Source organism: Hylobates moloch, unplaced genomic scaffold (genome assembly GCF_009828535.3).
Source record: "Hylobates moloch isolate HMO894 unplaced genomic scaffold, HMol_V3 SCAFFOLD_20, whole genome shotgun sequence".
Lineage (NCBI taxonomy): Eukaryota > Metazoa > Chordata > Mammalia > Primates > Hylobatidae > Hylobates > Hylobates moloch.
In genome coordinates this window covers 6,831,187-6,844,869 of record NW_026652295.1, presented here as the reverse complement: position 1 = coordinate 6,844,869, position 13,683 = coordinate 6,831,187, and the positions used below count along the sequence as shown (strand labels likewise).

Below are 13,683 nucleotides of genomic sequence, written 5' to 3'. Positions count from 1 at the left end.
AATCTTTACGAAAGCGAAACTAGATAAAAACAGCTGTTCGTAAGAGTAAAGGACAAATTGCTTTCATGTTCTCTGCCAAGTAAATCGCACCTGGAATTTGACTCCTTTTCAATTCCATTGGAATGGGATAGCCATAGAGTGGCACAACACCTGTAACTGTAAATGTTGGAAGGTTTAAAATATTTTAAAATTTTAATTTTATATAAAATTTTATATTAAAAATATACATTCTAAATAATAGTATCAGAAGAAAAATTTCACTTAGTATTTGTTACACTCTGAGGATTGTGGATTATCTCCCTTCATCCTCCCAACAGTCTTCAAATCTATTTTCCAGATAGGGAAACCAAGTCACCACTCGCCCGAGGTCACAGAGCTGCCAGGCGGCAGGCTGGGACGGAGCTGGCTGGCTTCATTCCACTCTGCCAGGCTGTGCGTTCAGAGGACAGCTATTTGCAGATGCCTTGGCTCCTTATGTGACCCACACATCCTTAATGCCTGGACGCTGGCTCAGCTGGGAGCATTTCCTAACGCTGACACTCCCTGCTCCCTGCAACCCTCATCAGAAGAACCTGAGAAATACCTGCCGAGAAGCTGCCACTCAGCTTGGCCATTTCCTTCAGATACTGAATTCCTTCCTCATTATCGTGTTTTAATGGAGAGACTGGCATTCCTTCTCAAAAGGGATTTCATGCTTCATTTTTCCTGTTCTGTCTCCAGAGGCCAGAAGGAGTAAGTGCAAACAACCTCTCCTCTAGAGTCCCAACCAACTCACACATTCCTCTCTCCTCAGCCCACCCTCCCCTGCCCATCTCAGGGCAGAGAACTGACATCCAACAGCTGCACTAATCTCTCCCAGTTGCTGCGAGCAACAGTGATGGCCCTGTGACAGGGCCCTGGCCAGGCAGCCATCCCTCCCCATGCCCCAGGAACCCGCCTGGGCTGCACACAGCAACCCAATGCCCCACTCCGACTGTTCAACCAAACCAGCGTGGCATGAAGCATTCGACAGAGTCTGAGGGACTTCACAAAGGGTGTGTAGTGGCCGCCGAAACTGGGTGGGCCACTCCTCGCTCTGGTCCTTGGGTGGGGGACAGGGTAGTCCTGACCAAGGCTTCTGTACCTATCAGGTGAGGGGTGAGGGCAGTCTTCCCCTCCTTGAGGGACCTCTGTTCACAGCCCCCAGAAGTGTTGAAAATCTGTTTCTGCCCAAGCCTCAGACTCACAGACTCCTGAATACAAGATGCTGACAAATATTTTATCTTTTCCCTGTTTTTCGATGACATTTGACAAGGGTGGGATCAATACTGGGTGTATGAGGAGTCTCGGGGTCTCTATAGGTGGTAGGCGTGCAGTGAAGGGAGGTAAACATTCCTTGGAACAGTGGAGAATGCAGGAAAAAGAAGGCATTTCCCTCTGGTGGCCCCACTACTAAGATACAGGAAGGGGGTGGTCTCAGCTGCCCTCCCTACTCATGGAGCCGAGGTGCCTGCCAGAGCCCCCTTGGGCTCCCTACGTACTAATTCCCAACAGAGATTTAATGTCATCACCTTGAACTCAGAGATGACCAGGGTCAATGAAGTACCAGACCCAGTTGGGCCCTGACCCAGAGGAAATTAAGTGAAGCACCACAGCCTCTGATGCAAAATCCCAAGGAGAAGTTCTGCATGCACCAGATCCCTCTGCCTGCCTGGAATCTGAGGGAAATGTGCCCTCCTGGGCCCTGAACTCACCCCTGAACTTTGTTTTATAACCAACCAGCTTGTTTTGTGCCTAGCCGGTACCCCGTCTCAAACATCACTCTTTCCTTCAAGCCTGGGCAAGTGCCTGGCACACAGTACAAACTCAATCATTTGCTGGGTACATTTTAACTGAAATGATGTTAACATTACTTATTACCCGAACTCCTTTCATCAGGGGGCCATCTAAGATTACACAATAACTTTGGCTAAGTTTCACCCTCAGCAGTGGCTGTGCCAACAGGGTGACCATCCAGCTGCCGCTCTTGGGCCTTCACACACAAGACACGGCTCTGCATCAAAGCTGCAGCCCTCCCTGCCATAGGTGGCTCATCTGAAACCTCTCTGTGGGCTGTTAAGCACCTTGGCTGGTGTGGTGCAGCCAAGATGGGATGGGGTCATGTCACACACACCAGATTTCAAAGAGTCAGTACATGGAAGCAAGAATGTGAACCACATCACTCACAATTTTTCTATTATGTGTTGACATTATATTTTGATATTGGTATACTCAATGAAGCATTATTCATTTTGTCTCTTTCTTCTTACTTTTTAAAACATGACTACTAGGGCCAGGCAGGGTGGCTCACGCCTACAATCCCAGCACTTTGGGAGGCTAAGGTGGGCAGATCACTTGAGCCCAGGAGTTCAAGACCAGCCTGGGCAACATAGGGAGACTCTGTCTCTGCAAAAAATACAAAAAAATTAGCTGCATGTGCTGGCACAGGCCTGTGGTTCCAGCTACTTGGGAGGCTGAGGTGGAAGGGTCACTTAAAAGCCTGGGAGGTCAAGGTGCAGTGAGTCATAATCACGCCACTGGACACCAGCCTGGGTGACAGAACGAGATCCTCAAAATGAAATGAAATGAAATAAAAAATGGCTACTAGAAAATTCCAAGGACACGCGTGGCTCAGATTCTCTTGCTGGCCGGGCTGACCCGGATGCTCCTTCCCAGCTGACTTCATTCACAGCAGGGTATGGCCAGTTGCTCAGTTCTATTCTGATGGACATTCAATGCCCAGCAACATCCTCACACAAAGGATGTCCTCTGTGTAGCCGCCTGCTCTCTGAACACTCCGTCCCTCACCTCCGATTCCAAATGCCAGCTCGCCATAGCCTGACTCCGCTTCCTCCTCTGCCTTCTCTCCCTCATCTGGGGAGCCCTGGGGGAAGGGGGATGACTGACCATTGGTCATGTCAGGGTGAAGCTAACACCTGACCCTAAGAGCTGGCATCTCTACAGGCAGCTTTGTGTCTTCCTTTTGTTCTACGACAACACTTCATTCATTTGAAACACAGTGGAGTGGAGGGAGATGGAGTCGAGATTTATATGAGTTTGGATTTCCAACACTTTTTATTAAGGAACAATGGGCACCTTGCCAGTGTTGGTGGGGGGTGAAGGGGGACAAGTGCAGGAGAGTGAGAAGGCAACAGCTGTTTTGAGTTACAAACCTTCAGTCTAAGCGGGTAGCATCCCACTGTGGTTCTGCTGCCTCTGGGGTTTGAAATGGAGCTGGTGTCTATTTTAGTTCTGGGTTAACAAGCTGTCTCTCCCACTAGCTACTGTCCCAGTTCACCGCCTGGCTAGGCCCTGCTGGCGCAGGCTGCCCCAGGCCTCCTCTGATAGCAGGCTATTATGGGGATCGGTAGAGCACAGAGGAACAAAGGGACATTAACCATGTTCTGTAATCAACTCTTTTTGGTTTCCAGATGCCAGCCCCACCCCATCTAGCAACAATTATAGATAGAGGCACAGGGCAGGGGTGGCCTGTGTGCCCCCACAAAGGATGCCCGGCAACCTCTCTTCTTACGGGCCACCCCTCAGCCACAGTTGTGGGGCCAGCGAAGTGAGAGCTTGCCCAGAGAGGCCAAGTCCCTGTCAGGCTACAAAACTGTCTAAGCCAACCCCTCACCAAACAGGGCATTATTAGTAAACAGGTAAGGAAAATCCTCTAGGTCGGCTAGCTGGACATGCAGGACTGAGGGTTCAACTTCACAGCCTGTCTACAGCACCAGCCCTACCATCACTGCGGATTAATCACCCACTAAATCCTACCCATCCCAACTATGAAAAAATGATGAGCGTCCAGTGCAACGCCCATCTCCAACCTCTGTGCAGAGGAAGCCTGGCCTCTCCTCCCTGGAGCAGGTCCTTGTTCAGAGGATTGCTCCAGGAGAACCTTGTCCCTCACCCAGGTCAGCATTTCAGAAGGGGACACCTGATCTGCCTCTATCGCTGCCACACACCATGCTATGCAGGCTTGGACGGCTCAGAAATCTCTTGTGGGAGCCACGTTATTTTTCCTGCAGTATAGAATTATCTAGAAGGGGGTAAATGATAGTTTCTAAGGTGGTATCTGATCACAGAATAAAATATGAAGTGAGATAAAGTATACAGAGGGGCTCAGAGGCAGCCTGTACTCACGGCAGCACTGGCTCTGAAGTCTGCTGGGTAGGAACGTGAGCAGGAGCTGGGGTTTCTGCCTCTGCTCATGATTCTCTTTGGGAGGTTCAGCTGGTAATGTCATCTCTGCTCACTCAGGTCCTTGATCTAGAGAACTATTTCAGTATTTGCCCCCCACCACGAGCCCACAGGCTGGAGATGCTGTGGACATTCCTGAACCTGTGAAGTTTCCCAAATCTCTCAGAACCAGAGGGCCTACACAGGGAGGAGCCATATGCCTTTTCCTGGTAGACAGAATAAAACAACTGTTAAGAGGCAGGTTTTGGAGCTAAGCATGGTGGTTCATGCTTATAATCCCAGCACTTTAGGAGGCCAAGGTGGGGCAGATCACCAGAGGTCAGGAGTTTGAGACAAGCCTGGCCAAAATGGTGAAACCCTATCTCTACCAAAAACACAAAAAATTAGCCAGGTGTGGTGGCACACACCTGTATGTAATCCCAGCTACTCGGGAGGCTGAGGCAGGAGAATCACTTGAACCCAGGAGGCAGAGGTTGCAGTGAGCCAAGATTGCGCCAGTGTACTCCAGCCTGGGCGACAAAGCAACATTTTTCTCAACAATAAAAAAAAATAAAAATAAGGTTTTAGGAACACAAGGATTATCTGGTCCTGCCCTCCTTCAATTTGAAGGATGAGAAAACAGGTTCAGATGTAGCTGGCTGAGGTCCTGTGTGAGCAAAGAGAGGAGTGGGGGTCTAGGCCTGACAACCAGTCTGTGCCCAACCCAATGATCAGGCAATTTCTTGAGACTGGGGAGTTCCGTAAAGACATTTTATAGCACTTCAATTGTGCAGCAGTTTAACTTCTTCGTAAGTTCCTTTTCCCCTCACCAATGGAAAAATGTCAGGCTAATGTGATTAAGGATAATCATATTTGACCTGGCATCAAGTTACTGTACAATTTGGCTTTTCCCTATAACATAAGTCTTCAGCTTGCTCAGACTTTCTCATTCCTAAGTCACAGCTAAACATGTGTCTTCAAGAAGGAAATCTGGTCCATGTATCAGGGATTCAGGCAAACAGATGCCCAAATTCCTGCATTCCCAAGCTGTCTTCTAAAACCCAAAGCTGCAGGCGTGTATGGCCCTGCTGTGTGCCTGTGACCCTGCAGCTGTGTGTGACTTCCAGGATGGGCTACTTTCAAGTCTCTCAATGACAGCAGGGGTGTCTAAGTAGTTCTTTGTTCTTTCCAATGCTTAAAATCTCTGGCAGTTAACATTTTTAAAGTGGCAATTCTCTAGGAATAACTTCCAAATCTATCAACTCATCAAGAATACAGGACTGGCTGCCTGATGAGTTATCAGAGAAGGTAGAGAAAGAAAGATGAGTCCCCTGAATTCTTGTGGGAAGTCCTGTCACTACCCATGTTTTCTGCCTGGCAAGGCTGAGGATCAGAAACACTGGAGCTGGGAAGCCCTTACAATTGAAGCTGAATGGCAGAGCAATCACCTATCACTTTTTTATTGAAACATATCAGGATCCATTTTTGGCCAAGTGTCCTGCACTAAGTAGAACTTTCTCTTACCCCAAAACGGCTTCTCAGGTTTCTGTGCTATCAGGTCCAGCTCAGTTCAAACACTTCTGAGTGCCTATGATGCACCAGTACTGTGCCAGGGGTATCCAACACGTGGGCTGTCCCTGTTTCGGCCACATATTCATGCATTGCTAATAGTCATTTGAGTTGCAACATCTTTTGCGAAGAAAATCTGTTGTCCAAGAACACCCATGATAGCAGACTCCCCAGTGTTCAGGGGCTCACTGGTGACTACTCAAGGGGCTTTGCTGAGAGAAAGAAGGCACAGTGAACCATGTGAACACCCTGTGGATACAGCCACCCTCTGACAACTCTCAGCCAACTTCTTCCCCACACCAATACTTTCTTAACTGCCTCCCTAATGTTGTTGTGCCCAAGTTCAATCACTGGAGCCTGATGTGGAGTAACAGGACTTAAGAACATTGTCACATGCCAGGAGAAACAGAAATGAACAAGGTCTAGTTCACCCTTTCTCCTACCTTAGTGGGTTATCTGAATGGGTCTCCATGTGGGTCTCCAGTCCATACTTGCAAACAAACTCCTTGAAACATATTGGGCAGTGAAAGACTTCATCAGCTTTCTTCTCCAAGTCACCTGACTGCCCATCTTCTACCATCTGAGGGAAAAGGAAAAAAGTGAAGTCATGAAGGTCTCCCACATGGGATGGCTTCGGAAGAGAAGCCAATGCTAAATGCAGAGATTTACAATAATAAAAGGCAAGGGTTGCATTATCCAATCCTGATTATTAAGGACCTGACCATTCATTCATTCACACAACAAATACTCCCAGAATGCTACCATCCATCCATCCATCCATCCACCATCCCACCCACCAGACAAGTACTTATGCAGCACCTGGTATCTGCCAGGCACTGGTAATAAAAAAGTGAGGACAAAAGAGTCCCGAACGCTTATGCAGCTTGCGCTTTAGCTAGAAAAAACAGGTAGAAAGCATGGAAACAATTGTAAAAGCTCTCATTTCATTTCCGGGCTCAGCAGAGGGGCTCAAGAGGAAGTGCACACTGGTATTCTTTTCTTAGACACTTTACAGAAACAGTATGGGAAAACACAGGTTAAGAGCTTAGGATGGATGTCTGCCAAGTCCCCACACTGAGAAAATAAAGATTAGTGGCATTTCTGACAGAAGTCCCGTGAGCAGGTGAATCTGCGCTGGGAGCCAAGAGGACCTTTTTAGCTGGTGCTGGGTCTTCTCTCTCTGACTCGGCATCGTGACTCAGTTTCCTCTTGGAGGACAATCGCCTGCGTTTCAGAGGAGATGGAGGGGCTGTGGCTGTGGCTGTGGCACTGTTAGGGTCCTTCTCATGGATCTTCATATGTCTGAAAAGAACACACACGCACACAATGTGATCTAACAAAGAAGTCAGTTCATTTATGTTTTTAATATTTTATATTTAGGCATCGGTACTTAAATTGTCTTTAGTTAAGAGATGTGAGGTGTAATTTATACAGTGACTTCTATCTTTTTAAAACTCTATAATCTCCTTGAACCTCTCTTTTTTTTTTTTTTTTTTTTGAGACGGAGTCTCGCTCTGTCGCCCAGGCTGGAGTGCAGTGGCGCGATCTCGGCTCACTGCAAGCTCCGCCTCCCGGGTTCACGCCATTCTCCTGCCTCAGCCTCTCCGAGTAGCTGGGACTACAGGCGCCCGCCACCACGCCCGGCTAAGTTTTTGTATTTTTAGTAGAGACGGGGTTTCACCGTGGTCTCGATCGCCTGACCTCGTGATCCACCCGCCTCGGCCTCCCAAAGTGCTGGGATTACAAGCGTGAGCCACCGCGCCCGGCACGAACCTCTCTTAAAGCTCTTAAAAAGTGCTGTCCAAAAGTGTTGCTTAATGTCTTGCTGTTCACGGGAAGACATTCATGAACTTAACTGGCATTAACAAGATGAAACAAACTATCTGGTGACCTGTTCCACTCATGCAGACAAAAAGTACTATTTTAGGACATGGAATTCTACAGAATAAAGAATTCCCAGATACCTAAACTGTTCCACTAGTTCATAAACTAAGTGATAATGCTATCCTTGCCCCAAGAACCCACTGCCCATCTATCTGTTGTACACATCTCTCTTTTCTGCTTTGGAAGCATTTTGGTGGTCAAATTTGAGACATGATAACAGAGCAAATGTCCAGAGTGCTTAAGATCTGAAAGCAGTTCCTTGTTGTTCGTAGTATTATGTGGATTTATAGATCACAAGAGTTAACTCGGACAGTGGAATGAAAAAGTTACATGTGGTAACTCTAATATCTACAGGACTAGGCTACCCACATAGTAAGTATTACATAAAATATGTGCATGTCTATTCCAAAAAGAGAGTCTTACGGGTTATTCAACTTAAGTGACCTTACTTTATTGAGTTTTAAAAGAAACATTCTAAGAACAAGGTCCCAAGATATACAGGAAACGAATGACATTACAAATGAATAGTGAGTTTTAATTTCCTAATTTTGCAACATAAAAATGATTTAGTTTTGCCAATGACAATCATCATCACCCTCATCGTGTAACTGTGGTTGAACTGTGCCAGATTTAGGACCATAGCCACAGCTTTTTATGAATAACTATTTTATAGGATTATCTTGCTTGAGAAATTCTCAGGAGTGGGGAAAGACAGCAAAATTTTCATGAGCTATCCTGTCACCCTTCTGAAAAGAAGTTCCGCTCTCTTTTTCGCTGTACCCTCCCCTTTTTTGTTGTTGTTGAGATGGAGTCTTGCTCTGTCGCCCAGGCTGGAGTGCAGTGGCACGGTATTGGCTCTCAGGAGGTCATGGCTGCAGTGAGCTATGATCATGTTATTGCACTCTAGCCTGGGAGAGAGAGTGAGAACCAGTCTCAAAAAAAAGAAAAAAAAAAAAAAAAAAAAGGAAAGAAATAGAATAATAATAAAGAATCACAGACAACCATTATTTAGTTCTTGGCCTCCTAAAGCCTTATAAAAGTTCATGGGAACAAATAGCTTTATTCTAAGCACCTCTGTTCCAAAGTGATTATGATTTGAGGACACCATCCCTCAATGTAAGCATTAGGAGCAAAAAAGAAAGGCTAGCAAGTTTTTCACACTCCAATTTTAGAAATGCTCATTTTAAAGAAAGCATCTAAGAGTTGAGAAAGTATAAGAGATGTAAACTAGCATCAAACCTGCCCTTTCAATAAATTACTCAAAATTAATTTTAATTAACAAAATCCACACCCTTCTCTACAGTTGATATGAGAATATTAGAAATTAGAGGCTGACAACTGTAAACAGTTCATGAGCCCATTTCAAGCTGTATCTTTTGAATCACATGACACAATATTTATAGAAATACAAAATGATAATTATTTTGTTCTTGGGATTTAGGAAAGAAGCTGTTTTCATTAAGGAGGGACTGGGGCCAACACTTAGTGAGGGCCTAGTAGGAACCTTAGACAGATCATTATTTCCATTTTGCAGATGTGGCAGCTGAGGTGCAGGGAGGCCAACCTGCCCATAGCCTCAGAGCTTGAGCCGACCTATGTGCGCCGACTCTGAGCTCATGCTCTTCCCCCAGCCCCAACTTATCTCCCAAGACCACGCCAGTCAGTTAACTCCGTTCTGGATCACCACCTGGAATCTTAGGGATATAACCTGAACCTGGACACTTCCTCTCTGGTGGACTGTGGCCCAAGGTGGCACAGTTATTACCAAACTCCAACCAAACTTCAACAGGAAAGTGAAGGGGGTGAGGAGCCCACAGCTCAGGCATAGAACATTCCCACCTCCAGTTTTGCTCAAGGACTGCAGAGCCTCTGTCCTAGTCTGGAAAACCGGGGCTGCCCTTGAACTGCATCACTCCTAGAAGTGGCAGTGACGAAAGCAGGCCAAGGCAGTCTGACAGACAGCGGCTCACTCCAGTTCTCCCACTGAGCCCTGGAGCCCCAGGTGCAAAAGCGCAAGCACTGCTCCATTCCAGGGTGAAATCCCCAGCTACTGGGTACAACATGGGAAGTTCTTGCTTTGTCCTTCCAGCCGCTTGATGAGCAAAAGCTGCACTGACAACCTCAATTCAGCCCACGGGTGAACTGCAGGGTTGGAGGGGTCTGGCCAGGTCTGACGATGGATTTGATGTAGTGAGAGATTCTCCCCACTGCTCTGACCCCTGCTCTGCTTCCCTAGCCTCCAACAACAGGAGTAGCAACTTGAGCTGTTCCTTTCCTCCCAAAAGCTCACAGGAAGTGGAGCCAGGATCATCATAATGAGACACTAAAGACCCCTTCCCCTCAAGCTGTGGCCAAACAAAAGGGAGGTGCTGTGTTATAGCATCAGTCCATGTTCTCAGCTGCGTGGCAGCTCTTCAAATAGTGTAAGAGGACTACTGCGTTTCTGTAATGTGTTCTCTTTTCAAAAGCGAACAGCCCCCCCTCAAGCTCTGCTTGCAAGTCTGTGGAATTATACTGGTCCTAAGTAACCTTGGAATGCTCTCCAGTGTGCAGGTATCCTCATGAAATGCTGGATCCAGATGCAAATTCCAGTCTGGATGTGATCTGACAGCCCAGGGCACATGGCTGGCACTATGACCTCCAGAAGCTACATAAAGGGAGCTTGGGTGGGTTCCATTGGGTGTGTTTATACCCTCAGTTCCTACCAAGTTTGTTGTCTATCACGATCCCCACGATTCCTTCATTTACTGCTATCAAACCATGTCTCCTCCATTCTGCACCTGAGCAGTGCATCTTTTCACCTTCCAGATTGGTGAGGGTGAGAAAGTCTTATATTAACAATATGCGGTGTTGGTGTGGTTCAGAAGACTGGTACTCTCACATCGTTGGTGAGAGTAGGAATGAGTGACGGCCTTTCTGCGAAGTGGCTGAGCACGAGATATGAATTTTAAATATGTATGCTTTTTGCCTCAGTAATTCTACTCCTAGAAATCTGTCTTCAGGTCTAATTACTGAACAAATGTGCAAAGATCCATATATAAGGATTCATGTTTTGATGGATACATTGCACAAACACTAGCAATGGCAGGAATTCCTACCAGCTGGTCTTAGTATCTTAAGCTGGCCACTCTGCTCTTCCTCTTGCTCTCTTATTTTCCATTTTCTATCCAGCAGCCAGACTGAACATCTAAAACACAGGACCAATCATACCACTCCCCTGCCTAAATTCCTCTGACAGTCCCATTCTTAGAATTAAAATAAATCTGGCTTCCACCTATCTGCTAGACTTCAATAGTGGAGCACCCTGCCCTCTTCCATCTCAAGGCCCTTTTAGACAGACTAGCCCCTGTGGGTCCCTCAAATGCATCCAACTAGTTCCCGCCTCTGGGACTCAGGTGCTTGCTGCTTCTGCCCGGAAAACTGCACCCCAGACCTTCCCAAGCCTGGCTCCTGCCGTCCAGGTTTCGTGCCACGTGCCTCTCCTGCAAAGCCTTCCCTGAGGCCCCACACCCCACTTGTGCAGATGCTCTTACGCCCACAGTTTAGTGTTTCTTCCTCCACAGCACACAGCAGTAGCTGAAGATATCATGTATTTTACTCGTCTGACTGTCCCCTCACCCTCAATTGAAAGTAAGTTCCATTACAGCAAGAACCTGGTCTCTGTTGTTCTCTGCACGAGCCCTGGTGGCACACAGGTGTTGGTCAGTAAGTATCTGCTAAATTGCTGGATGGAAGAACAAACAAATAAATATTTGTTGAATTCCTGAATGGACAAATGAAGGAGAGAAGGAATGAAGTATATGTAGAAAATGTTTGCTTCACTCAGAGTATTACTATGACATACGCTCTCAGGTTCCAGGACATCTTATAACTTGCCTTGCTAGAATTTGGTGTGAGCAAACATGACACGAGATTGTGAACAGTGCCACACTGAAGCGACTTCAATCGAAAACACTCCGACAATGAACACTGAGGACATGTGTTAACCTTTTCTTATTGGAATTCATATGTTTGTTCATTCAAAACAATACCTACACTCACTGTAGAGAGAGGTTAACATAAAATCCAAGTATAGTTCTGCCTTTCCATGAGATTCTGTAATTTTCTTTTGGAAGCATGACACTTTAACAGTAGGAATCCTGCCGCACTGTGGTCTAAGGAAGGAATTTTATCAGAACTTTTGGAGTCAAGAGAAGTTTTATCCTATTCATAACACCCAAAGAGGCTTTTACGGTGATGAACGAACACAAATATAGCAGATGTTTTTTAAACTTGGAAAAAAAAGAACCCAAATCTGAGCACTTTTTGGCGCAACTTGGAGCCTACTTTGAATTTAGGAGTAGATGCTGATTTTCAACTTATGTGGCTTTTCTCCCACAGGTGTAATCATTTGCTTTCTAAAATTTGAGATGGTCCATTTTAGTATCGGTTGTCTGTATGAATACTGAAAACATCAGAGTTAAACCGAAGAGTACAGCCTGTGCAAGAGCTGAAGGCTGGTCAATAACTCCAGGGAGACAGACCAATCCCTAAAAGCTGACCCTCCCAGCCTCCCTGAATGTTTTCCTTTCAAGTTCCAAATACAGGAACTTTCTGCTGACCTTCCTTAGGCATGGAAGTCGTTAGACTTGGGAATAGGGTAAAGCTCTTAGCAATTCAAGCACTGGCTTGCTCTGAGCAGCAATCAGGAATCTGGGTGGAAAGATGGTGTAGACAGAGACCATGTGATGCAATGAAGCTTTTGGGTGGTCTCTGAGCAGTGACACATTTGAGATGTGTGATCTCTGTTCTGCCACCTAGTAACTATGGAGACTCCAGAGAATCTTGGGCTACCTCAGCTTCAGTTTCCACACTGGTAAAATGAGGACAATCCTGTCAGTCTCCTGGAACACCAGTGTTCACTCTGTAGGCTTCTGACCAGCAGCATGGGCACCACCTGGGAGCTTCATGCAAATAAAAACCCCCGAGTCCCACCCCAGGTCTGCAGACTGGTAGGCGCTGGGTCAGGGCCCAGCAGTCTGGCTTGCACAAGCCTTGCAGGTGATACTGAAGCCTGCTTAAGTGTGAGAACCATGGAATCACAATGAACTTCTCCAGCTCTATGCACCGTCTGCAGGGTCGGTTAACCATTTGACCAGGACGCTGACATTTTTTGCATACCAGCATTAAACATCTCCCAGACTCATCTTCCAATATACTAGCAGTCTCTCCATCAGTTTACCAGGCATAAATGCTTAACCAAAAAGTTGGGAAATTTAACATTCTTAAAATTCTTTTGGGGGCAAAATCCTTTGGGAAACTCTCAACAAGTTTAAATGTGATCCAAACCAAAGACTACTTAGTCATAGCTGCCCTCACAGCAGGTCTCAGACATTCTTCAAGCTCCGCGTATGTAATTTGCACGTGAAGGTTAAACCTCAGGAGAAATCTAGACACTTCCAGTATTTGCTAACTTTTCAGTCTTGATTTCCTCCTAGGACTGTTAATGGAGGAGCCAACTTATTTGATACTCTGAGTGAATGGTACCGTAAGGAAAGTCACTCCGTCAGGACACAGGACGCTGTATACAAAGCTCACATAGCACGGCCCAGGACCTGCCAAGCTGGAGGCAACAGGTTCAAACAGGGTCTGGCAGCCTGGTTATAGAGACATCCCCATCCGTACCTGGTACTCACTTTATTTTGTCCAACAAAGCCTTGTGACAAACAAAGAGGGAATGAATAAGATTAAGAACCTCCACAGCTGCACAACCTATATTTCTGGCCAAAGTATGATTCTAGAAAGATGTGTGTATGTTTTCCTAACAAATGCCTAGGAGTTCAGTGTGGAGGGCTGTGGATGATGCTTGTAATGCTAATCAAGTTCTGTGGAAGCAAATGGGGGATGGAGAGCAGACACAGAGTGGGAGGGGGCGGGGGGAGGACAGCAAGGCGGCAACTGAGCAATTCCTGGTGTGGCCCCACCTGTAAACTGCAGAGGCACCTTCTAGTAATTCAGGTGTTGTTTGGGTTCAGTCATGCTTGTCCGGAA

The 13,683-nt window shown here is 46.5% G+C and overlaps 1 protein-coding gene across 3 annotated transcripts in view; it reads right to left on the bottom strand.

The window, feature by feature from the left end:
* Positions 1-13,683, bottom strand: part of RREB1 (ras responsive element binding protein 1) — a 141,971-nt gene that overhangs the window by 30,730 nt on the left and 97,558 nt on the right. For all 3 annotated transcript variants that reach the window (XM_058432340.1, XM_032141078.2, XM_032141079.2), the window contains 2 exons: positions 6,921-7,071; positions 6,213-6,349 (listed from right to left, as the gene is read on the bottom strand). In XM_058432340.1, the coding sequence (XP_058288323.1) occupies positions 6,213-6,349; positions 6,921-7,071 (288 nt within the window). The remainder of the gene's footprint in view (positions 1-6,212; positions 6,350-6,920; positions 7,072-13,683) is intronic.